Source organism: Dunckerocampus dactyliophorus, chromosome 18 (genome assembly GCF_027744805.1).
Source record: "Dunckerocampus dactyliophorus isolate RoL2022-P2 chromosome 18, RoL_Ddac_1.1, whole genome shotgun sequence".
In the NCBI taxonomy this organism is placed as follows: Eukaryota; Metazoa; Chordata; class Actinopteri; order Syngnathiformes; family Syngnathidae; genus Dunckerocampus; species Dunckerocampus dactyliophorus.
Window position 1 is genome coordinate 5,562,346 of NC_072836.1, and position 24,042 is coordinate 5,586,387.

At 42.2% G+C, this 24,042-nt stretch overlaps 2 protein-coding genes across 9 annotated transcripts in view; one reads left to right on the forward strand and one right to left on the reverse strand.

Moving 5' to 3' along the window:
• Positions 1–5,621, forward strand: part of cntnap1 (contactin associated protein 1) — a 20,748-nt gene extending 15,127 nt beyond the window's left edge. Inside the window, exon 24 of the mRNA XM_054759092.1 lies at positions 184–5,621. Coding sequence (XP_054615067.1) covers positions 184–368 — 185 coding nt within the window. The 3' untranslated portion in view covers positions 369–5,621. The remainder of the gene's footprint in view (positions 1–183) is intronic.
• On the reverse strand, positions 3,761–23,974 carry ezh1 (enhancer of zeste 1 polycomb repressive complex 2 subunit). 8 transcript variants are annotated; one of them, XM_054759097.1, is made up of 21 exons: positions 23,354–23,974; positions 22,000–22,168; positions 21,805–21,930; positions 21,238–21,381; positions 20,695–20,812; positions 20,412–20,618; positions 19,965–20,070; positions 19,663–19,826; positions 19,037–19,128; positions 18,706–18,940; positions 15,421–15,653; positions 14,694–14,785; positions 14,090–14,158; positions 13,633–13,661; positions 13,430–13,555; positions 11,326–11,504; positions 10,933–11,028; positions 9,438–9,519; positions 9,275–9,358; positions 9,110–9,194; positions 3,761–7,972 (listed from the first exon to the last, which is right to left on the reverse strand). In XM_054759097.1, exons 2-21 carry the CDS (start codon positions 22,162–22,164, stop codon positions 7,912–7,914), a joined length of 2,493 nt encoding a protein of 830 aa, XP_054615072.1. In that variant the 5' UTR covers positions 22,165–22,168; positions 23,354–23,974; the 3' UTR covers positions 3,761–7,911. The 8 variants fall into 8 exon arrangements, with proteins under 8 accessions (XP_054615072.1, XP_054615073.1, XP_054615068.1 ...); XM_054759098.1 differs by having other exon boundaries at positions 20,412–20,621; positions 21,238–21,360; positions 23,354–23,972; XM_054759093.1 differs by having other exon boundaries at positions 20,412–20,621; positions 23,354–23,972.
• Between the last annotated feature and the right edge of the window lie 68 nt (positions 23,975–24,042).

Genomic DNA, 24,042 nt, shown 5'->3' on the forward strand with positions numbered 1-24,042 from the left:
AATGAATTATATGGCATGATGAGGATACTGTAGAATAAAAAAACCCAATCAAATAAACAGAAAGAATGTCAAATGTATGCGATAAAACAGAAAGGGAGCCCAAGTCCACCTGATAAAAAGCTATAATTTGATTAGATTAAGCACTGTTTCACTGAGCGTCACTTGCTATTTTTAATCCCGCAGTCATCGTCATCCTGGCGCTGCTGCTGCTGCTGACGGGCCTGTATGCCATCTACGTATACGCGTACCAGCAGAAGGGCAGCTACCGCACCAACGAGCCCAAAAACCTGGAGTCCCCCAGCAGCTCCCGGCCGCTGACGGAAACCCTGAGACGGGATAAGAAGAGCCTGGGCGGAATAGAAGAGTAGCTTGAAGCAAAGCTACAGGGGACCAATGGGACAGTGACTTTGGGAAGCACTCACATTATTTTACTTCTTTGCATTGTTTATTTTGGATATACACAAGACGTATTGCTAGTGGGTTTGACACAGTGGGCAGCCTCAAACATATCTGAAGGGGGAAGGTTTAGTGAGCATCACAATTCATTCCACAATCCAGTCAAACGGATTAGCAACGCATGCATGCTAGCTCCTAGGGAAAGCCAGGATCAAATTGGATTAAAGTGGTCAGCGTCTGTGAGACTGCCTTAACGCAAAACTGATGTATGAGGTGTGTCCGAAAAGTTCCACGACCGTTGATTCTTTGATATGAGGGATATTGTCCACTTCGAGTTCTTACCACAGGGCCAGACGATCAACCAAAAAAGAGATCCTGCTTCGTTCATTACGTGCCAAGACGCTAGAGTTGTGGCAGGACAATGTACCTGCTCAATATGCCCTGAGCATCCGACACTTCCTGGCGGAGAAGAATATCCCCGTACTGCAGCAACCTGCCTACTCACGCCTGATTTTTTCATTTTTCCCAAGAAGAATCCTTCCATGAATACACAAAGACGTGGCAGAGAAGGTTGGGAAAGTGCGTTAGACTCCAGGGGGATTACTTTCAAAGGAAAACATGTAGTTTGGATTTGAAATATATATGTTGTGACTCCGGTCCTGGAACTTTTCTGACACACTTTATAATAAACTTGCTGCATCTACCCAATCAGATGTTTCATATTGTAAACATTTGTATGTACATTTAATCTTTGTACAGTTGGGGGCCATGCATCATATTTTGGTGTCCATCAGGGATGTGTTCTTGGTCCCACATTGTTCAGTACTATTGGGTGGTCTGTGACTGGAGTAGGAGAAAGGGGAGATTTGCCAATCTTGACTTGGTAGATGATGCGCAAAACCAATCTCTGGAATCGTCTTTGGTGTCCTGGTTAAAGACTGAAATGCGGACAGTCAATCATTTTTCGGATACCGGTCCCAGTCCAATGTGGGAAGACACAGCGGGTTCACTTACCTTGGCAGTGACATCCACTGTTCTGGAGTCCATGAACCGGAGTTATTTATAGTACATCCAGTATTTAGCCTCCTGGTGCTCCTGTTCTTGCTTTATGGCTGTGAAAACTGGACATTAACCTGTTATCTCAGAGTGTACTACTTTGGTACAGTGTCTGAGATCCAAATAGGATGTCAATGTAACATATAGTTCGTGAACGCCAACTAAGAATGACCCAACTAATTGGTACCTGATGGGCGGTCAAAACCCAGAATGATCACTGGTGAAGATCCCCTGGCCTTTAGGCGTGTGCCCTACACTCCAAACTTGGCTCAATCGAAACATTCAAATCAGTTATGTCTAAATCTTGAAACAATGTTTCCAGCAATAGGCAGAGGGTGCAAGTAATTCAGACCTAGTGTAGTTTGCTACCTGAACGGGCTGCAGAAGAAACCAAAACAGGAATGGAATTAAAAGTACTTTACAAGGCTCGATTAAGAACATGGCCAGATCATTTGAAACTACAAAAATTACAAAGATTTGTTGTAAATATTGCGCTGTGATAATTACCTACACAGTGGTGAAAAGGGGATGGAGTGAGGTTCCCCAGACTAGCAAAGTTGGTATGTAGAAATGTACATTTAGGGTTTAGGGTTGGTGAAGGACCACTTAAAGTAGAACAAAATACATATTCAAATAGAATATCGCAATATCATAATAGCTTGAATAGGTGCGAGGATAGTGTGATGTTTATTGTGTAGTATGCTCCCCAGAAGAAAATACAGGAAGTCAAAATTCATGCTTTATACTGCTTCCAGTATAATTAAAGCTAACTTTACTTTACAAAAGTATCTGGCGAAGGACCATTCGAACTGGGGTGGGGGCTTGGGGGACACATAACATTGGTTGTAATACTGCAATACTGTAACATAACAGCCTAAAGAGTGGTGAAAGTGGATGGAGTTAGGTTCCACAGGCTGTAAAAGTAAGCTTGATGATAGATCAACAAAATGTAAAATGAATGTAAAAAAAAAAAAAAAAGAACCATTTGTTCAAATGCTCGTCCTTATTGGCTACCATGCAAGCCTCATGAGGACTGTGGAAAAAGTTCCAAAAGCCACGCCGATTAATTAAACCCACTAGCAACAGCCATCGAGGACTAAACGTCCTCACCGCCTACTTAATTCATTCAATCATCCTTTTTTGGTCGTTACTATTTGGTTTTGAACCCCATTTGGATGGGATCTAATGCCTGGTGCTGTACATAGTTTGTATTTTGCGATAAGTCATTCAAGCCCCCACTTATTTTTGCCAGTCGCCACCAAGTCTCACACTGTCCTGCAGCGTGAAATACTGAAGTGCCTCATCTGAGCAAGCTTGACCTTTCCCCCCAGTAACCACGTAAGGAAATTAAATCTAACTTATAAGTGATCGTTTTCTGATCCCCTTTTCTGCCCAATTTAGCCTCCCGGTATTCTACTGTATGTGAACGCTATACCTTCTTTGACGACAATCTCTGCCGGTGAAGTCCCAGTTGACTTCAAAGTACTTGCAAACGTAAAACCAACAAAAAAAAATACTTGTTTGTGAATGAAATACGCTGGCAAAGCATGAACAAAGATTGCAAGAGGTACATACTGTAGGTTTGTGTGCGTTGTACTCTAAAGCATAGCAGTGCATTACGTACTGTATACACAATGTACGCGGTCCAGAAACGCAATACTGTATTAGTTGTGCTGCAGCTTTGCCAATGGCAGCATTTATTTAAAGGGGTGGCTTCAAATACGATACCGTAATGATAATGAGGCGCAAACAGTGGCGACCATTCGAGTTCTACTCTCATCTGTCTTGCAGCACCGGGTGTTTCTCCTTTAAGAAAAACAATATGCACACACTCTAATGTGTGTCACATGTACGGTTAGCATACTTTGGTAGTTGGTAAACTTGGGAGGTTCCCACCCTGGTGCGGTTCCTTTTCATACCAAAAACGCATCACAACAAAAACCACCCTACATCGCAACTCGTAAACAGGAAGAAGCGTACGCAGTAGTGAGTGAAACTGCTAACAAACACAACATGGCACAAAATGTAATAATTACATGGATAATCTGGCAGGATTAAGTAAAACGGTAAAGACAACATGGTGCTAACAGGTGACATGCTAACAGTGTACATCTTAAGACGAAAACATGTTTGGTGAGTCAAGGGTCAAATCTTTTTACACTACGTACTTGCATCCCCATGTTAAAATGGAATGCAATTTGACGTTATCGCATCGAAATATGCGAAATCTAGCCAAACATCAAACTTACTGTAGCTAGCGCTGCCTCCGCCATGACACCTGTGCGCTTTGTTTGTACTTAACAGTGTGTATTTATCATCATTAAATATGTACTTAACCGCCACTAAATACTCCTATAATAAGTTTGCTGCAAAATTATGACTTGTTACGAATAACCTGACAATTTTTTGTCTTCCGACTTTTTTCTCGCAAAATTACATATTTTATTCTTGGAAAATTCTGACTTTATTCTTCTAATTTTTTACTGGAAAATTATTTTATTGTACTACAATTACAACGTTTCTCCGTGAAAGTCTGACTTTTGTCTTGTAAAATTATGATTAGTGTTCTTTGTTTTAGTAAAAATGATTTGTCATAAGTCATAAGTTTGTGACTATTCTCAGAGTTGTTTTTTTTTTGCTCGTTTTGTTACGTGGTACCAGTGGACACCTATACAATTTTTTCACGAGTACATCATGTGAAATTTGAAAACAAAAATCATTTTAACCAGCGGAAATCATGTTTAAAGCTCAATAGTTGCTTTGTTTGTCAATTCAGTCGATGCATACGCCAACTGTTAAGGCTACCTGTCGTACCACGCCATAGTACGAAATCAGGCCACATGAACCGCACCAAGAGGGAAAAAAAAACAGACTAAAAAGTGCAAGTGTGAAAACACCCTAAATCACTATACATGTATGGGAGGACCATGATGGTGTAATGCCAACTTTTTGCTGATATTTCATGCGTCGTGTGGTAGCGTCCCATTAAACTCAAACGCAACATAGTTTGAGCTTTGCAGTAGCAATCATCACTCTTAGCTTAGCAGCTATTGTCTTTGTAAAACAAAGAGCATGACTCCAATGACAGTACAAGATACTTCTTAAGCCACTTTTATTTAAGTGACTTTTATTGCGTTTTGAACGCGACTGATCAGCGCTAACATTTAAGCTAGCTTTACAGAACGCTCAGGACAGAGAAAGTACAATTACTTGCTCCCTTTAGCTATTAAAACAATGTACATTTGTTAGCTTCTACTTTTGCTTGATTGTACAGAGAGAGGATGTAAAGTGTGGTACGGTACTACAAGCGGCTACAAAAGTATGCTAATGTACTGATACTGCCGGCAATGTCACACTATATTTTTGAAGAATGTGCTGTAAAGATGAATGTAAACGGCAGTGACTGCTTGTCAGTAATACGCATGATTGCGTTTTTAAATGAACACAATCTGACAAAAGGTGTTACTATTAGCTTGTTAGCTTAGCTTCTCACTTACCACGTGCGGTCCCTCAAGCGTGTGTGTGTGTGTGCTTGCTTGCTTGCTGTTGTCTTTCTAACTTAGCGTGGCACGACTCATGACATTTTGTTTTGGGGAAATTGGCTAACTGGCTAACTTCCTGGTTGCTTGGCTTACTTCCTGGCCACCATGTTTGAGTGCGATCACAGTTTACGAACACACCAACAATCCTGTGCACGGATGCCAACAAACCAGATTCACTTCTTGTTGTGCACCAACAGTAATACAATGAAGAAAAAATTATATATAAAAAAAAGATAAGTTGCATTGGGTGACAAGAGCCTTAAATGCCCACTAGAGGGGGCTAGAGTGATAGTTCCACATTTCTTTGCAAGACGCTTTGTGTGTTGGAAGCTGAACTGACATTTTCACTCCATTAGGTACCACCGAATGGGATCCAACGCAAGAGCTGCATCACACAATTCTGCAACAAGCACATTGTTCAATTAATAGCTCTCTGACGGTGTCAACCTAAACTCTTCTCGTGGATCCAAATCGTACCTAATAAAGTGTCTACAAGTCAAAATGCAGATTCAGGTTTGTGCTCTCACTTTACCTTTGTGTCACTGTAAATGTCCATTATTATTATTATTATTATTATTGTTATTGTGTATAAACCAAATTCACCTCAATAAAAAAAAGCCTGAAGGAGCCAGTGGATGTTTTTTTTTTGAAAATGCAGACAAGCACCACCAGGAAACGCTTTTAATGTATAAAGTTAAACCTTTATTTTTCTTATTATTATTATTATTATTATTATAGGCATTCGCTGTACATAGCTGTGAACTCCTTTGTATTGTATTGACAAAGATCTCATTGTAAGTTGGAATGGAAAAACAGATCTGATTATTCAAACATGAAAGGATGATAGAGGAGATTTGACATTCACATCACATGTTCAGATTTGGTTCAACACCGTTTCGTTTTGTTGTATTTCTGCACATGTCGCTTGTACGGAGGAGCATTAGGGCCACACTGCAATATTACGTAGAAAAGTCATAATGCAAAGAGAATATATTGATTGCATTTGGAGAATGTCAAATTCATATTTATTGGGTAATATATCAGCGACATGTTGTTTTCTTGCAAAATGATGACTTTGTACTGGTGATTTCAGGACTATTTTCCTCTAAAAAAGTGACTTTTGTTTTCTTCTTGTCCAAATGACATTTTTATCCTTGTAAAATCGGGGCTTTACTCATGTCAAATTACACATTTTGTTGTCTTTTTCCTCAACAAAATGATCACTTTATACTTTTATACTTTATGACTTCTCCCGTGCAAAAATATTTTTGTAAAATTACAACTTTTTTCCCGTCAAAATTCCGTATTTTATTCACGTAAAATTCACTCTGCTCGTGCGGAGTTAAGACTTAATTTCCGATGTATTTTTTGTTAAAATGTCTTACTCTCTGAAAAAAATAAAGAATGACTTTTTTGCTCATACATTTACAATTTTTTTTCTCATCAAAATTTGGGTCTTTTATGTCGTAAAATCATTGTACATTTAAGACTTTGCTTTCCTAAAATGTATACGTAACCTAATACGCAATATTCCGTTTTTGTTTTCTTGTCAAATTAAAATGGATTATGACTTCATACTCGTAATATTAGGACATTTTTCCTATAAAGTGTGACTGTTTTTGGTCCAAATGATGTTTTATTCTCATAAAACTGCGCTTTCACAAAAAATTACACCTTTTTCTCGTGAATTTATGACTTTTTCCTCAACACGATTACAGCTTTAATCTAGTAAAATTACAAGTTTAAGTATACTCGGATTTTTTGTTGTTGTAAAATTTGAACTTTTGCTTCATAAAATTACGACTTTCGACTCATAAGGCCTTTTTCCCCTGTAAAAATCTTAGTGTCTGAAATGGTAACTTTTTTCCCTTCAAAATGACTTACCGTATTTTTTTAATGTAAAATTATGACTTTATCCACGTAGAATGAATTTTGCATTTCATTTAGATTTAGGTAACTTATTTCTTCTTCAAAATTACTTCTTTTGCTCTGACTTCATTCATGTAATCTAAAGGAGAAAAAAAGTTTTTTGGTCAAAGTTTAAAAATTATTCCACGTCAATTTGCTCTATTTGTGTAGTGAAATGATTCATTATGACTTGGTTTTTGGTCAAAACTATCACTTTATTGTAAAATTAAAATGAGAGTTTTTGTGCCATGTTTTAGTATAAATACATTCTTCTTACTGTTTTCCTTTTCAGTGTGGCCCTAAAACCCCTTTTTATTTTTGTGTGGAACCAATTTGGCACCTTCTCTGATTTACTAAGGAAGAGGTTAGCTGTGTTAATTTATTAATCACTTTGCCTCTCAACTAAAAATGCTCAAAGTACCAAATGGACAGGTAAATGCCTTAAATAAAAAAAAAACAACCAAATATAAAAGAGGTGAGATCTCTTCGCTGTTGCCATCTACAGGTTACATTCAGTCAGTCGGTTTCTTGCCTATTACATATCTGCTGCAGAACAACCAAGTAAATGCACGCTTTACGTTTTACACCGTAGAGATGTAACAATACTTGAACTGCTGCTTGAACTAAATGCGTTTATGTATCTTGAAAGACGGCACGTGCATGCTTGCTAGTGAAAGCTGGCGCTGGAGAAATGGAAGGTGAGCCTTAAAGTCTAGAGAGCGCTGTAACAAAACTACACACGGTACGCTGCAGCATCTTGGCTTGGACGAACAGAAAGAAGAACCCTTAGCAACACGGACTAATAGTAATACTGAGAAGCGTGGCGTATACATACTGCTGGAGGCGGAGCTTTGTCTGCGGGAAAATGCACCTGCAAACAAGCAGGGAGGGGTTGAGACGGGGGTGGTGGGCCGTGGTCTATTTTTGGAAGCGCAGCAGCGAGGACAGAGATGACGTGCGATGCTGCAGAGAGGGACGGAGACGTTTTGTGGACTTAAGGACGGCAGGGCTAAGACATGTCCACCTCCCTCTCGATGCCCACATATTTGAGGGCGTCGGCTTGGCTGTATCTGCGGGGAGGAAGCCAGGAACCGCAGTTAGAACACAGGAATTTTAAGGAATACCTCAGAAAAAAACACGCTCCCACCCATTTCTAGATGTTTTTCTTTGGGGTTTTTGAGAAGTTTCACGTTTTAAAAGCCAACAAAACAAAATTCAGAAAAAATGAGGACTGTAAATGACATTTATGGCGCCCCCTATGGATTGTGGTGAACATGCATTAGAAAACATGCTAGCATTCATGTAAAGCATTAAACAAATGCTCAGTGACTTATGGCCGAGTCGTCCCCGTACAGACGTTCTGCTTGATGGCAGCCATGTTTTTCAACCAATCTTGCTCAAATTTTACACACGCGTGCTTGCCAGTCCCCTAATTTGATGATGAATGATAACTTGGCTAAACACCCTCAAGTTACAGTGGGTTTTGTTGCCATTTCAAGTCAATCCAACGCAAGGGGTCAGACTTTTGGAGTGTCATAACAGCGCCACCATGTGGGGCATTTGTCAGAAAAAAATACAGTAGGGGTACACGTTTTGATACATTTTCCCCCTTTTGTGTGCAGTGGTTCAGCCGTAGAAGCTTTTCACCATGGGGAGTCCTCATATTTTTTCACAAAGTCGGTACATGCCAGGCCACTAGAGGGCAGTGTCACTTTGCAAAGAAACATGATACACGTGCGTTGCTTGGCAACTCGACTCTTATCCAAAGGGGACTTTTGAATACCAGTTTTGTTGGCGTAGTTTCTCATGGTATATGTGTAGCACACATTTAAAAAGCAGTGCTGTATGAAACACACAGGAAAGCACTAGCAGAGCCATAAAAGAAACAGGACAATGTGTTAAAGTCACTGTGTTCTGTGTAAAAGGCAAAGGCGTACAAATGCCAGGACTATGTTGCAGCTTTTGCTATGTTTCTGGGTGAAAAAAGCTTTTGCAGTTACAGTAACTCCTCTCGAACAGCAAAAACACCATTGTTGTTTTGCCTGTAAAGCATTAAAACACGCATGCTTATGAAGCAACTACACAAAAACCAGAAAGCTGTTGCTTAACGAAAAAGCACGTTTCACTGCCCATTTACTCCCCCTGCTGGTCTCTCTAGTCCCAGCTGGCCACATTCCTAAGAACCACTTTTCCACCTGATGCCTTACCTGTAGTCGAAGAAGAGCTCCTCCCCCTGCATGATGGCCCGCTTGGCGAAGATTCCAATGCGGTGGTCACCGTTCACCATCACCACTGCGGCAGCATTGGCGGCAAACGCAACGTCAAACCTCCACCTTAAAACCCAGCGCTCACCTCATGCCGTGACAACCTACCTTTGGCGTAGCAGTTGGGATTGACAGAGTGGTTGGCAAAGCGGATTTTGTTGCCCTTCCTCGTGGCGTCCACCACAAAGTCTGCTGGGAGGTAGGCGGTAAATGACTCAGCATGGCCGACTGTACGGCGAGTCTAAAAGGTGCAAGCGCGGTGACTACTTGCCATTGTTCAGGTTGAAGAGGAAGCTGGACATGTATTTGTCGTAGATTCTGCCTCGCCGGTCCGCCTCGTCCTGGGAGATGAGCTGAAATGAATTCAACAAACAGCCATTTTTTTAACAACAGCCAAGATCCAACGTTATGCTGCATTCAAGGTTGCTGGGAAGCCTGAAGACGAGTCAGTTGAACACATGGCTGACGACTGCAATAAAATAGTATTTCTTTTGTTCAGTTGTGCCCTCAGTCTCCTCTTGGATAAAACTAACACTATCAATAAATGCAGAAAATACAGTTTACTATTCGTCTGTGTAGGCTCTCAGTCGTACAGGAGTTGTCCATCGAGGAAAAGGCTTCTTGAGACGTCATCTGTACTTCTGTGTAGAAGGTGTCGGACGTTTCGCTCCTCATCCGAAGAGCTTCGTCAGCAAACTAATAAGTGCTGGTAGCTTAGGCCTTAAATACAGTAAGAGTGGGCGGAATTGGTGTGCCAACACCCTCCTCCTATTGGTTCGTTACACTAAGCCTGCATTCCTCATCTTTACAGTGGTATAATCCTATCCTGTTATTCACACCTACGATAAAAGGGAAGTGTCGCTCCCTGAATTGGGTATGAACGACTCTGATACTGGCTAGTTAGCATCTATTGTTCTGGCTCGGCCCTGCCTTCACCTCATTTGCAAGACTAAAGGTCTCCACTGTAAAGATGAGGAATGCAAAGAGCACTACATTGGGGAAACTAAGCAAATGCTCCAAAAAAGGCTTTATCAACATCGCAGGGACAATGCTAGTGGTCCTCAATCAGCAGTACATCTACACCTGAAAGCTACCAATCACTCTTTTCAGGACAGCGAGGTAAAGATTTTGGCCAAAGAAAACAGATGGTTTGAAAGAGGAGTAAAGGAAGCTATTTTTGTCAAACAACAGAACCCATCATTGAATCGGAATGGTGGTTTGAGGTTCAATTTGGACCCTGTGTTCAGCAGGTTACTGAGACCAAAACCCACAGCTCTTAGTCTTGCAAATGAGGTGAAGGCAGGGCCGAGCCAGAACAATAGATGCTAACTAGCCAGTATCAGAGTCGTTCATACCCAATTCAGGGAGCGACACTTCCCTTTTATCGTAGGTGTGAATAACAGGATAGGATTATACCACTGTAAAGATGAGGAATGCAGGCTTAGTGTAACGAACCAATAGGAGGAGGGTGTTGGCACACCAATTCCGCCCACTCTTACTGTATTTAAGGCCTAAGCTACCAGCACTTATTAGTTTGCTGACGAAGCTCTTCGGATGAGGAGCGAAACGTCCGACACCTTCTACACAGAAGTACAGATGACGTCTCAAGAAGCCTTTTCCTCGACAGTTTACTATTAGCGCTTTTCCATTGGCTTAAACTGGTACTAGAAGGTACTAAGTGTGCCCAGTCGATACCATAGGGGTGATATAAACCAGTAGTCCCCAACCTTTTTAGTCGGTACGGTACGGTGCGGTACGGTGCTCACCTCGCCGCAATACTCCGAGATGAACTCGTTCTTCTGCACAGGCTCTTTGATGAAGGTGCCCCATCCAGCGACGTCTGAGGGCGCCAACAGGAGGTGCTGAGAGATGTCAAGTGTAAATGACTTGTGGCACAAACGGTTAATTTCCACTAAACACCTCAAGGAGTTCATTCATGTACTCCAAGGTAATTGTTTGTACCTTTTCCAGCACCACACGCCGTAAAAGTAGAGTGCCATAAGTATTTTTGCGGAGTGTACTCATGTTCCAATGTCTGACATGGGTTTAGTCCGTCTTGGAGTTCAATAGTTAAAACTACCTCACTTTTAATGCTCGGTCGATCAAATCCCTGATTCAGAAAAACACACAAATTATGTGTGCGTATATTTTTTGAGTACCTTTTTGAGGCCTCTCTGGATGCTGCAGTTCTTGCATGACACCACTTTGCTGTCCCAGTGGTCGGCCGCACCGCAGGTCATGCACAGATCCGGGTCGCACTCCCTGACGGCCAAGTAGCAGGGACACTGCTTGGTGTTACACTGCGTCTTACACCTGCAGCCCGGGAAACGGTTCTGGCCTGGAAAAACACATTTTTGGTCTTTTGAGACAAATCCCAGCTGCTTGAATGTTATGCAAAAGTGATTTTTTTTAGGGATGTTGCACTGGTAACATGTTTCCCTACAGCAGGGGTGTCCAGACTGCAGCCCGGGGGCCATTTGCGACCCGCAGCTGTTTTATCATTGGCCCTCAACACATAGTATTAATACAAAGTAGTAAATAAATAAAAACATAAAAGGAAAAAAAAGCAGCATAACATCATAAAACTGAGAAAAAAGTTATCTTATGAGAAAAAAAGTTGCAATTTTACGAGAAAAGCGTGGCAATTTAATATTAGAAGAATACAGTTGAAATATTAAAGAAATTAAGTTATAAAAAGCTATTTTTTAAAGTCGTAATAAAAGAGGAACCAACAACAACAAAAGAAAGTTAAAATTTTTGGAAAATTTGTTTCAGAAAAAAGTTCAAATAATTCGAGAATAAAGTTGGCAATCAAGTCACATTATGAGAAAAAAATATGTAAGCAGAAAGTTGAAATATCTGTAAAAATACATTGACAAAATACCAATAAAAATGGAAAAACACGCAAGAAAATAAGTAAGGTGAAAAATGTCATACAAGACTGTTAATACTGCTGGGCTGGTTTACAAACTTGACACTCCTGCCGTTGAGCCTGATACTATCCGTCATCTCCCTCACAAGAGGCACTCTAATGCTCTTTTCATGAAGTCATGAAGGAAAAGCCTCCTTACAGATCCTTACGCATAATAGTGCCTCGGACTCGCCCCTAGCTACAAGAGCCCTCTCCATGTATACTCCCACGCTACAAAAAAATAGGCTTTACTACACATCTTAAAACAAAGCTCTGCTATACTGTATATCTATGAGCTTACAGATGTGGAAGCTGTCTGTTTGTTTTTCTTCAGCAAATAGGCTAACCTAGCATGATGTTGCTGTTAGAATGCAAGTGTAATGTTAGTATTATAGCACCACATAGCTATGCCAGCGTCGCTAACGTTTGTGTCCTTCGGCACCACTTCTTACTTTGTGACAAGTGCAGAGTTAAAGTGTATGGATTTAAAACTACTGAAAACGACTATACTGTAATATGGAATGGCGAAGAGGAGGGTGAGAGTAAGTAAGGATGACCTCTGTTGGCAGATATGCTGCATTACACTTTTGCAGAGTAACAGAACACCCTGTGGGCAGATGAACAGAAGAAGAGGCGGGAATAACCCAAACGTCTGGCCAACAGCCTCCGCCTGAGGGGGGAAAAAGCGTCTGGAGCAAGAGGCTCCCACTCTGAGCAGCTTTTAAACGTTCCATCTGCATCCATTGTTTATCCTGAGCTGTCGGGATCTTGCTGATGTTGGACAAGATCTTGTAAATCAGGCACATAGCTCCGCCACGTCCCTTTGATCACCTTCCAAGGCTTCAGAGCGCACACATTTGCTACTTCCCGTTTGGCTCCAGCTCCCCTCTGCTACGGGAAAAAGGCGGTTGAGAGGGAGGGGAGGGCGACTGGATGACAACATCTGCATGCAAAACGCTTCATTCCGCTGGCTGTTTTACACGTAGCGTCAATAGGATAACATGATAAAGCATGTGTGCGTCACTATGTGTTGCTGCAGTGATAATGTCTTATTATGAATGCAACTGTGTGTGTGTGTGTGTGTGTGTGTGTGTGTGTGTGTGAGCTCAGAGGACGTTGTCTCCTCTAATGCTGCACAGCACAGAAAGCTGCTTTAGAGATACACAACACAGACAAAAGTATTGGGACACAAGATGAAAATGGAAGGAAAGTATGGAGTGTGGATTTAAGATTGAAGATTTTTTTGTCCATTTCTTCCACACCAAACTCATCCAAGCATGCCTTTAAGAACCTTGCTTTGTGCACCAGGAGCCTTCGCCCAAACTGCTCCCGGCAAAGTCGGAAATACTCACACTCGTGTTCGCACTGGCAGAACTTCTCGCAGAAATTCTGCGTTATCACACACGGGCAGGTGCTGTCACACGGGTGATCCGGGTGGTCACACGGCTGGTAGTTGTACACCTGATTGGACGAGTTATCTGCAACGGCAGAATGGCGCGGTTTAAAAAAGCCACGCTGTGACGCTGTGCCTTAAAACCCCCCCAAAAAAACATACCTTTCTTGAGCTGAATCTTTGCCCATAACCTGCATCATCCAACAGAAACAAACAAAAGGTTCATTTTAACCCGCAGCGTTAAATAGCTGATAAAAATGGCCACATTTAGCTAAAACTGTATCGAGATAAGGTTTCATGCTACTCTATGGCATTGTTGTTCCAGCTATATTTCTAATATAACCATGACAGTACATGTTTTAAATGGCGCCAGTCTGGGTTAATTGTGCAGTGATCTGTTAGTAATGTCTGAGTGAGCCACAAGGAGCTCTTGATGAATCAAAAAAGGCTAGGAAGTCCTTTCACTATAAACAGTGGAACCTCTTTAGCAGCTCTCGCTAACCACAAGTTGCCTGGCAAGCTGCTTAACTTCTTTTTACACTTAAACATTTAAAAATGAGCATTAAATGCATCTGCGGTAACAGTTAAGGAGTGTAAAAGAGTGTTAAATGTTACTTAAATCTTTGCCAGCACATCAGGGGTGCCCAAAGTGTGGCACGGGGGCCCAGCGGCTCCGCGGCCAAACAAACTAACAAAAAAAAAAAAGGAAAAATGGGAAAAATACAACAAATAGGCACAATGTACAGAGAAAAACACCAAATGTTGATATAAATAACTAATAATAAGACAAAGCATTGTCTTTAAATATATAAAATATATTTTTGTTATTTTACAAAATATCATAAAATAAGCATAGATATCAAACTATCAAAATTCTTTTCATTTTTCTCCTTTGAACCCTGTGTGGTATTTCTGTATTTTAAGCCAAAGTGCGGAGCGCGCCTTATTCCTATTTTACTACTACATTAGTAAGACGATACATTCAACTAATTTGCTTTGTCACCGATAAATCACACAAAGCTAAGATGTACAGTAGCTGTTTTCTTCAACTAGCTTAGCATATATTGACCTACATTGGCTTGCTTTTAGCATCTTTAATGCACAAAAATTACCAAAGTGGACTTTGCATCCTTCAATTTTTCTGTATGCGGTCCAAAAATTCCTTAAATTCCTTTTGATTTATCGCATGTTGCATTGGTGCACGAATGAGAGCATCAGCTTGCCTGTGTTTCCTCTTCTTCTTTTGCGGGGAGATGCCTCCATCCTCCAGGGGGACGCGATGGATGAGGACCTCCTTCACTGCAAACTCGTATACCTGGGAAACATCATACACACACAGGATGTGGGGGGGAAAAACAGGAAGATTTATGTGCAAATTTGGTTATGCAACATCCAGTAAGACCATTGGAATACGTACAGAATGCTTGCTAACAATGGCTCTTTAAAAGATGGGCTTTCCCAGTTGAGTGGCGTCATTTAACCACAGCTAAGCAACTCCACTTTGTCACTAACACTCATTCATCACAGTCCTAGTCACCCTGGACAGTTGACATGGCAACCATTAGTAAAACCACAAGGATGCTTAACAGTTTGTACTTTAGAGTCCTTCTTACACTTAACTATGCACTATTTATGTCATAGACACGCTGTATGAGTTATGTGCAACAACACACTCAAGCAGGGTGATACTGTTTCACTCCAGTCCTATAGGTGGCCATAACATGCGTTACAAAAAAGTACACGTTTTTTGTGCACTGCAGCTCCATCTGCTGGATGCGGTGGGTCTCTGCCCCAACATGGCCCCAATGAGAGTGTACAACAACAGGAGAAAGCTACAGTTTCTATTATGTATGCTTTCAGTATGATGCAGTGCAGTTCTACAAATTACTATAATAAACATATGGTCGTAACTCTTATCAAAAGCTAGCATTACTATGTTAGAGCTTTCACCTCCTTGCAGTTCTTGGTGCCGATGAGGCGCGCGATGGAGCAGAAGTTGTTGAAGTAGGTGCCGTGCAGCACCCTGAAGAGGGACTCCTCTGCACCGCTCCACTCGACCACACAGCACGCCGCCTGCTGCGGCTGATGCTGCTGCTGTTGAAGCTGCTGCTGCTGTTGATGCTGCTCGCTTTCGTCCTCTACCGGACGCAGCTTGGTAGGGGTCTGACAACGTGAATTGCCCTCTGTAACACACATACACGCAAAGACTTAACACTTTACTACTATAGAGAAACTAAGTTTAAATCAGAAAATACATGCTGTATGGCTACAGCCAAGCAACAAGCGTCCACACAATTCTGGTCATCTCAAGATACTGTATCTGCTAGAATGTGATTTTAATTGAATGATTTTTGACATATTTTGTGTTCAAAGTGAAAAAAAAAACTAAAAACTACATTTATTTTAAAACTTTATTTCTAAAAATGAATTTTATTATTTATTTTTTAAAATGCCCATATAGCAGCTGTGATTGCCATCCATGAAGTCTGCCTAGCAACAAGCGTCCACACAATTCTGTTGAGCTCCATGACTGCACCCGCTAAAATTTGGGTTTTGTATTTTCTTCTTCATATTTAGAATTTTTAAATTTCTGCACCTGCTAAAATTTGTTTTGCATTTTTTCCCTTCATATTTTGCATTTTAAAAAAAACCTTCTAAAAGCCATATTTACTTTTAAATGTATAATAACACTAAAAAAAAAAAAAAGGTTTCATGCTACTCTATGGCATTGTTGTTCCAGCTATATTTCTATAGTTAGTTATAGTTATAGTAGGCAGTTATGATTGCCCTCAATGAAATCTGCCTAGCAACAAGCGTCCATACAATTGATCTTCTTTACAACACCTGCTAAAATTTGTGTTTTTAAGTTTTTTCTTCATATTTTGCATTTTCAAAAGTGTATAATAAAAGCCCTAAAAACCATATTTACTTTTAATTGGACAACACATTTTTAAAAGAAACAGCCTATAAAGAAGTTATGATTGCTCTCCATGAAGTCTGCCTAGCAACAAGCAGCCAAACATATTTTGTCAATTTGCTACTTCTATATTTTTGGTTTTTCATATGAAAACCGCAAATTTTCTTTCTATTTTTTGTGGCCTATTAGGCAGTTGAGCTTGTGCTCCATGAAGTTTGCCTAGCGACAAGCATCCACACAATTCTGTTAAACTCCATAAAATTTGATTAGTATTCATACTTAGGCTACGTTATTTTTCCATTGGGCATCAATCTCACTTTTATTTTTACGATGGTGCATATGTGTATGAGTGCGCTCCACGAATCCTGCCTAGCAACAAGCGTCCACACAAATGTGCGTTACGCCGCCAGCTACAATTAAATTCCAGTTGTGCCATAATGAACGATGAGGCTTTTATGAGGTGTTTATTTGTGCAGGTGGACACCTGAATTACAGCGGAGGCCACTATGTGAGTGAAACACATGCAAAACGCCACTGAAATGCGAAGAGGGACGTACTGCTGCTGTTTTTGTGTCCGCTGTGACACAAACACACACACACACGCGCAGTCACGACCATTAGCTTTGTTTTGGAAACTCAACACTGACGTTCACACACTTGCAGCTCGAGGCAAACTGGCCCGATGTTGCCTGGCAACAGGCTGAATGCAGCATTGCTCCGCCACAGACTATCTTTATGAATTTGCTTTACAATTTTCTTTTTGTTCCTTCCTTCACCTTCACACACACTTTCACCCGAAATGTGTGAGTGCCTGCTGAGGCCCATGTGACTTCCCAAAACAAGAGACCTCCAGTGAGACGTTGATGAAGGAGTAGAGGAGGGGGGGACATGACTTATTTCCCCTCCTGCTGGTCTCCACATGAACATGTCAATAGAAATGAAAGACGTAGAAGAGTGGAAGGAACAAAGTGTTTGTGTTGGGGCTGAGGCACTTATAAGCTTTGTTTTTCTTGGACAGAACCTGGACAAATCTGACTTGAAGGCCGTCATCTCCTGCCAAACGTCACTCTTCTAAGAAGGCTTCAGCCAGCCAGGAAGGGAAGCGGAGGGGAGGAAGAGGGGGGCTGATTTTGGGGAGGTTATGGTAAATGATGCTCCTTTCAGTCTCACTCTGACTCACATAGCTATTAAAGGTCTGCCCTGGAAAGCCTCCTCGCAAGACTTGACATCAGGACTACTTAACTCAATTGTTCCGGGGGACATATTTCCACTAAACTAAAGACCGACGGCTGGACTTCAGTATTATTCTTATTTTCTTATATGGTCATTAAAATAGAAACACCACGAAGGACCTACTGCAACAACACTGGTCAAAGATCCTCTTTGACAGGAGCTCTCTGCTGTTTTATAGATCTTGTTCAAAAAAAAAAAAAAGACTAGTACTAGTCAACTTACAAAAAAATGCTAGTCAGGTAGCCTCTATATGACATGAGGACTGCTGTTTTTAAGGCCCTCCTGCAAAAAAACCCAACTCGTCAAAGATCCTGTATTGATAGCACCATTCTGCTCTTTCTAAGGACCTCCTGCAAAAAAACCCCCGAAAACACTAGCCAAATATCTTGGTTATGACGGGAGCACTCTGCTCCAAGATCCTCTATATGACATGAGGACTGCTGTTTTTAAGGACATCCTAGCAAAAAAAAACCCAAAACAAAACAAAAACGCCAGTCAAAGGTCTTCTATATGTCAGGAGCACTCTGCTTCAAAGATCCTCTATATGACACAGGGACTCTTCAAAAAAACACTTGTCAAAGATCCTCTTCTATACGACAGAAGCAAGTCGCTGTTTTTAAGGGCCTGTAAAGTCGAAGATCCTCTATTTGACCTCTGTAAGAGTGCTATCATATTTCTAAGGACCTCGGTCAAAAAAACGCAAGCCAAAGATCTTCTATATGACAGGAGCACTCTGCTCAAAGATCCTCTGTATGACAGAAGCAGTCGGCTGTTTTCAAGGGCCTGCAAAGCCAAAGGAACGCCGTGCTGTTTTGAAGAAGCTTCTTTACAAAGGCGAGTCATAGATCCCCTATACAATAGAAATGCTATGCTGTTTTTAAGGACCAACGCTAAGCAAAGGTCCTCTGTATTACAAAAGCGCTTTGTTGTTTTTCTGGACTTTTCTGCACAAGAACTCCAGTTTAAGATCCTGTGTATGACAAGAGTGGTCTCTGCTGCAACAATGTTAGTCACTCACAAGTTTTGAACGGAACTCTCGGGCTGGATTTGGCCCGCAAGCAATCAGTTCTCTTGGGAGACATTACCTGAGGAGGACGTGGTCTCACGGTCGCTTTCTCCATCTTTGCTCTCCTCGGCAGAACCAGACGGTGCAGGGCAGCTTGAGCTGGTGGGACGCTGCTGTTGCTGCTGCTGCTGTTGTTGTTGTTGTTGTTGTTGCTGCTGCTGCTGCGGCTGCTGCTGCGGCTGCTGCTGCCTGCGCCTCTTCCGGAACCTCTGAGACCGGAGCATGTTTTGATCCACAAACTCTTTAGCCCCTTTCTTCACCAGCGCGTAGCAGAGAGCAGGAAGTGGAGGAGGAGTTAGCCGTTTGCTTAGCGATCGCGCAGAATGTTAGCGAACGAACGAGACGCCTACCTGCAAGAGGAAGCAGTCCATGCCGCACGGTTCCGTCTCCATTCGGATCTCTTTACTCTTCCTCTTGTACACGTTAGGTGTCGCGTGGAAAGCTTTAAAAACACAAACATGTTTTTACATGAATGAATGAATGAGTATTGTTAAGATGCAATTTGTGCTAAAAAACACAAAAACACTCTCACAGGCTGTCAAGTGCATATCAAAGCAGCAGGTAGCATTATAAAGCTAAGCGTGATGACATTTTAACCAATCAGAAGCCTGAAAAAAGTCGTTCCTGGAAAAGGCACAATGAAAAACTATGGAAACTCAATTGAGATTAAGTAGAATTGTTGTCTGGATGAATATGCCACGTGTATAAAACAAAAATAAAGAAAAAAGGAACTTTTGAAAGAAGGCTTTAATGACTTTATATGGAGTTTGCGTGAGTTTATCTAGTGTTAGCGTAAAGACGTGAGGAGGATTTTAAAAAACATTTTGTGGAGGGGCAGAATGCTTCTATTGTGACTCAAACGTCCAAAACATGAAATATGCCGTGCGCTCTGCATTTTTATCCAGATTTGCGCCACACACCAGTTTGTGTAGCTTTTTGCGCATACAAGCTAACAGGCAATAATTTTAGCACTCACGGTGCAGGAAGCAGTCGTATTTGAAGCATCGCCTGCAGAACAGCGTGTGGAAGGAGTGCAGTGACTGCTCCCTCTGCACTGACTTTGCGAAGGGTCCGTCCAGATTGGGAGTGCACAGTGGGGGCAGCTTGACCGGGCTGGGGGGCTCCAGGAGGTCCTTGTACCTACAAAAAGGTGAGAGGAGGCAGCCTCTTTTTAGTGGTAACTTTATGACCCCCTGGGAATGTTTGCCCCTCCACTGTGAACAGTAAGCAAGGATCCATTCAACTTTCTGCAAACCACTTTTCATTTTTCGATCTTACTTTTCCTTCAGTTCCTCCGTGGTGCCTTTGTACGGGAACATGGAGGCGATGGCTGTAAAGATCTTGTCGCTGGGGATCTTCTTGTTGCTGGACGGGTCCCGTACTTCTTGGGAAAAGCCACACAGGAGCCATTTGGGTCAAGTTCTGGTACTGAATCACAACTGCATCTAAGCAGGTCTTTACTACAGTGTTACTGACTGAATGCCTATTTATTTAAGTGTTTATATATTCTAGTACTGTATTGTCATAAAAAAACAGAATTATGACATATATGTCTATGTCAGGGAGGACAAGTTTCTGCAGGGACACACATAAACAACACCAGTGGTAGAGTGACCTGTGGTGGCGATACAGCGACAAAGACAAACAGTGGCGGCCTTGTTGGGGCGCTCAAACACACACACACGCACACACACACAGGGCAAAGTCTGAATGAAAAATATTCACCCTCAACAATGTTCCTCCTCTTCCTCCTGATGAACGGCGCTTTGGTCTCCTCTGAAGCTTCCGTCGAGCTGCGCCTCATGGCTCGCTCGTCCTCCTTCTTTGTCGCCGCCTCGGCCGTCGCTTCCTCCTCGTCATCATCCTCGTGGTCAGAGTACTGGCTCAGGGCCTCCACCAGCTCCTTAAAGATCTCGTCGCTAATGAACCCACCTTCTGGAACGTGACAATTGTATAGAAGCACGGCTGGTAAAGGAGATGAATTGCTCATTTCACGTTTGAAACACACCTCTGTCGCCATGGACACCATCATAGTTGTCAATCAGCTCCTCTAGGAAGGCCTCATCCTGCTCCAGCACTTCGTCACCCATGTAAGGAATGTTGTGCAGGAACGTCTCATCCTCCACCTAGCACATATAAAAGGCCACACAGCAATGATTACAATAACAAAACCCATAAAAATACGTTTACTTCTGTCAGAAAGCGTCACAGGGAGCAGTATTATGAAAACACAATGCACTAATCTCAGTGCAAGCGAGCCATCAAAAAAATGTGGCTTTTACAAAAATAACTAGGAATGCACCACGATGTATCACACTCGACATCTTTAGGATACTCTCATGCATTTCAGTACTACAAAAAAAAGAATGAAAGCACAATCAAGAGTAGCGCTACCTAGTGGGAAGTTGGTAATTGACAGTTAATCAACCTTTGACAACCAAAGTATAGCCTCAGGTCAAAAACGCCTGGTTTTTGATCCAGCTTTTGCATTGGATCTCACTTAGATGCTGTGGCGCTTTGCGTGTAGCTGTGTGTGTCTTTATTTATTTACCATAAAGTTGTGCTGCAGCGGCGACCAGGAGTACATGAAGGGGATTCCTGCCACCGTGGACAAAGGCTTCATGGCGACGGTTTGAACCTTGAATCCCGGGAAGCCGGACTCCACCATGCACATCTGGAAAGAGGGCCAGGATTTCTTCAAAAAAGACAAATAAAAAGTATAAACAATGCCCGAGAGAATTCCAACACTGATAATTTACACCGTAACGACACACAAGTGGCAATACTGTGGCGTGAAAGTGGCTTAATCCATTTCATTTTGACTGTCATACAAGTTTAATACAAAAAGAAACACGACAATAAAACTAACAAAGTAAAACTACTTATCCTTTGAAGATTTATAAAGCGTGTTATAGGTACATGCATTTAAGTTGGCCTTGTAATGTTCATATTGTACTGAGCAGCCAGACCCTTTCCTATGTCACTTTTATGCTTCTATGGTTATCATCACACTTGTATGCTTTGAAAAACCCCAAAACACTTGTGGAGATTGAAATCAGAACTGAGTGCTCCTAGTGTATATATGCAGTGTGCTCCTATGTGTCTTTTCTTACGCTACCTTCTTAGTAGCCACAGGTCCACTTGAGGCCGACAAGGGGACAGACTGGATCCTTAGTTTGGACCATTCTTCATTCAGGATGTTGGTCTGCTCCTCAATCTTTTGCCGGTTGGACATGAAGACAGCCTGGAAACGACATTAAACACGTACAATGCAAGGACAGTACCTTGAAACCAATTTGTTACATGACCTCACCTTGACCTCCTCAGCTTTCTTAAGGCGCTTTAACTGGCGAAGGCGCATGTACTCCGACCGGACCCGCCGACGCCACTCCAGGAGACCATGGGAGGGGCCGCCGAAACAGGGTGGCGGAGGTTTCGGGGCGGCGGCGGCGAGCGAGGCTTCGGCTGTTACCTCCATGGCTCTTTAATTGACAAAAACACGACTAGAGGCTGTGATGAATTATTTAAAAATCAAAATACAAAAGGGAGTCATGCACGACTGAACACCTGAGGTCCCCTTACACAGAATATTAGGTACACCTGGAAGTGCCTGCATCAGAACAACTGAAAAATACTATCATTACTGTGGTGGTAGTTTACAGTGACTGGATCATACTGAGAGCTATTATACAATACTTAACTCTTACTACTACTATTGATACACATGAGTGTAATAGCTAGATCATGTGTGTGAGTGTAGCAATGGTTAAAAATAAACAATATACCGTACAAAAATATATGAAACATCTAAAAAATAATACTAAAATGAGAAACCAGGGATGAATATGCATATTTTATTGATTTATTATGAAATTATTATCATCTATTAAAATAATATCTGGATACTGTAGAGCACAATACTGCTCTTGGATGTCATTTAGAGATTAGTACAGGTACCCCAATGCCTCTGACATAATACTCCCCTTGTTTTCCTCTGTACAGTATTCTCTTACCTGCATATGCTGTATATGTACAACAGACATAAAATCAGAAAGACGCTGACACATAAGTACCTTTTATCCAATTCTATCCATCATTGAAAATGCGTGAGTCCAACTGTTTTATTAACTTTTTAGCTATTTTTACTGCATTGTACTGTGTACTCTACAATACTGTGCATATTTACAGCAATGTATGTCTGTCCATTAATATACTGTCCCGTGCAGATTAACATAAACATCTATTATTGCATACGGGAAACGTCCCCGTTTAGAATTCTCCGGGAAACAGCGCCCCTCAGTGTTGGCAAAACAAAACTGTCTTGGGAGGAGGGTTAAAATAAGCCTCCGTGGACATTTAAATGTCCTCAAACTCCCTTCATCGTCGTCCGTCCTCTGCCAAATAGTGCACCACGAGGATTACGTTGGCTCACTAAGTGCACACATGTAACACACATGTACCATACGTGTAACGTTCACGGTGGTCGCGAGTGGGCGTGCCTCGTCAGCAAGTAAGAGGTGGAAAAGTGCGTAGTGCTGCTTTCATGTGAAGTTGCGTGTGTATGGGCGCTAAAAAATGCGTACGAGAAAATGCGTGTAAAATCAAAGTGCTCAACATCCACATCTGCGTCAAAAAAGACATTCACCTTCATCGCACTCATGAAATACCTTTAAATCCACGCGTGGAGTCAACCTCCTCCTCCACTACTACCACTCGCGTCGTCTGAGCAGAGAAGACCCCGTGGATCGAGCGAAGGTCCTCGGCTACGGCTGTGACGCAGTCTCGGTGTCCGCATGACGGCCGCTGGATCTCGGCGCAATCCCTCGGCTTCCTGTGGCCATGCTGACTCGCTGCCGTGGGCTAACCTAGTTGTCGTGGGGGCGTCCACGGAGCTGCGCACTTGGCCGAGCACGTCCTTAGCAGCGCTAGCAGCAGCAAGTGACGTATTAGCCGTGCAAGGGGAGGAGAATTTATGACCAAATGGTGCACACTTTGGAACAGAGAAAGTGGCGTGCGTGGCGTGGGTCAGCACCCCCTCTGTCCAGCACTGAAAACCATGCACACGCACGCGCGACTGGTGCAAGTGTTTGGCACACGCGTGACGCAGACTGGGGTTCGTCAGGAGAAAAACATGACGACACCTCAAAGACATAAACCTGTTAAACAGTTTTGAAGTAGACCATTAAGTCAACTTTTATGCATAATTGATTATTGATAATCGCTCAGAAAAGAAAGTTGGAAGACATCCAACTGCTTCATGTCTTGTCTTGTCTTCGATCAACACTTCTCTTGTCGTTCTCCAGTCGTCCTCTAGGGGGCGAGAGACGACATTTCCCTGTGGGCTGGAGGAAGGTCG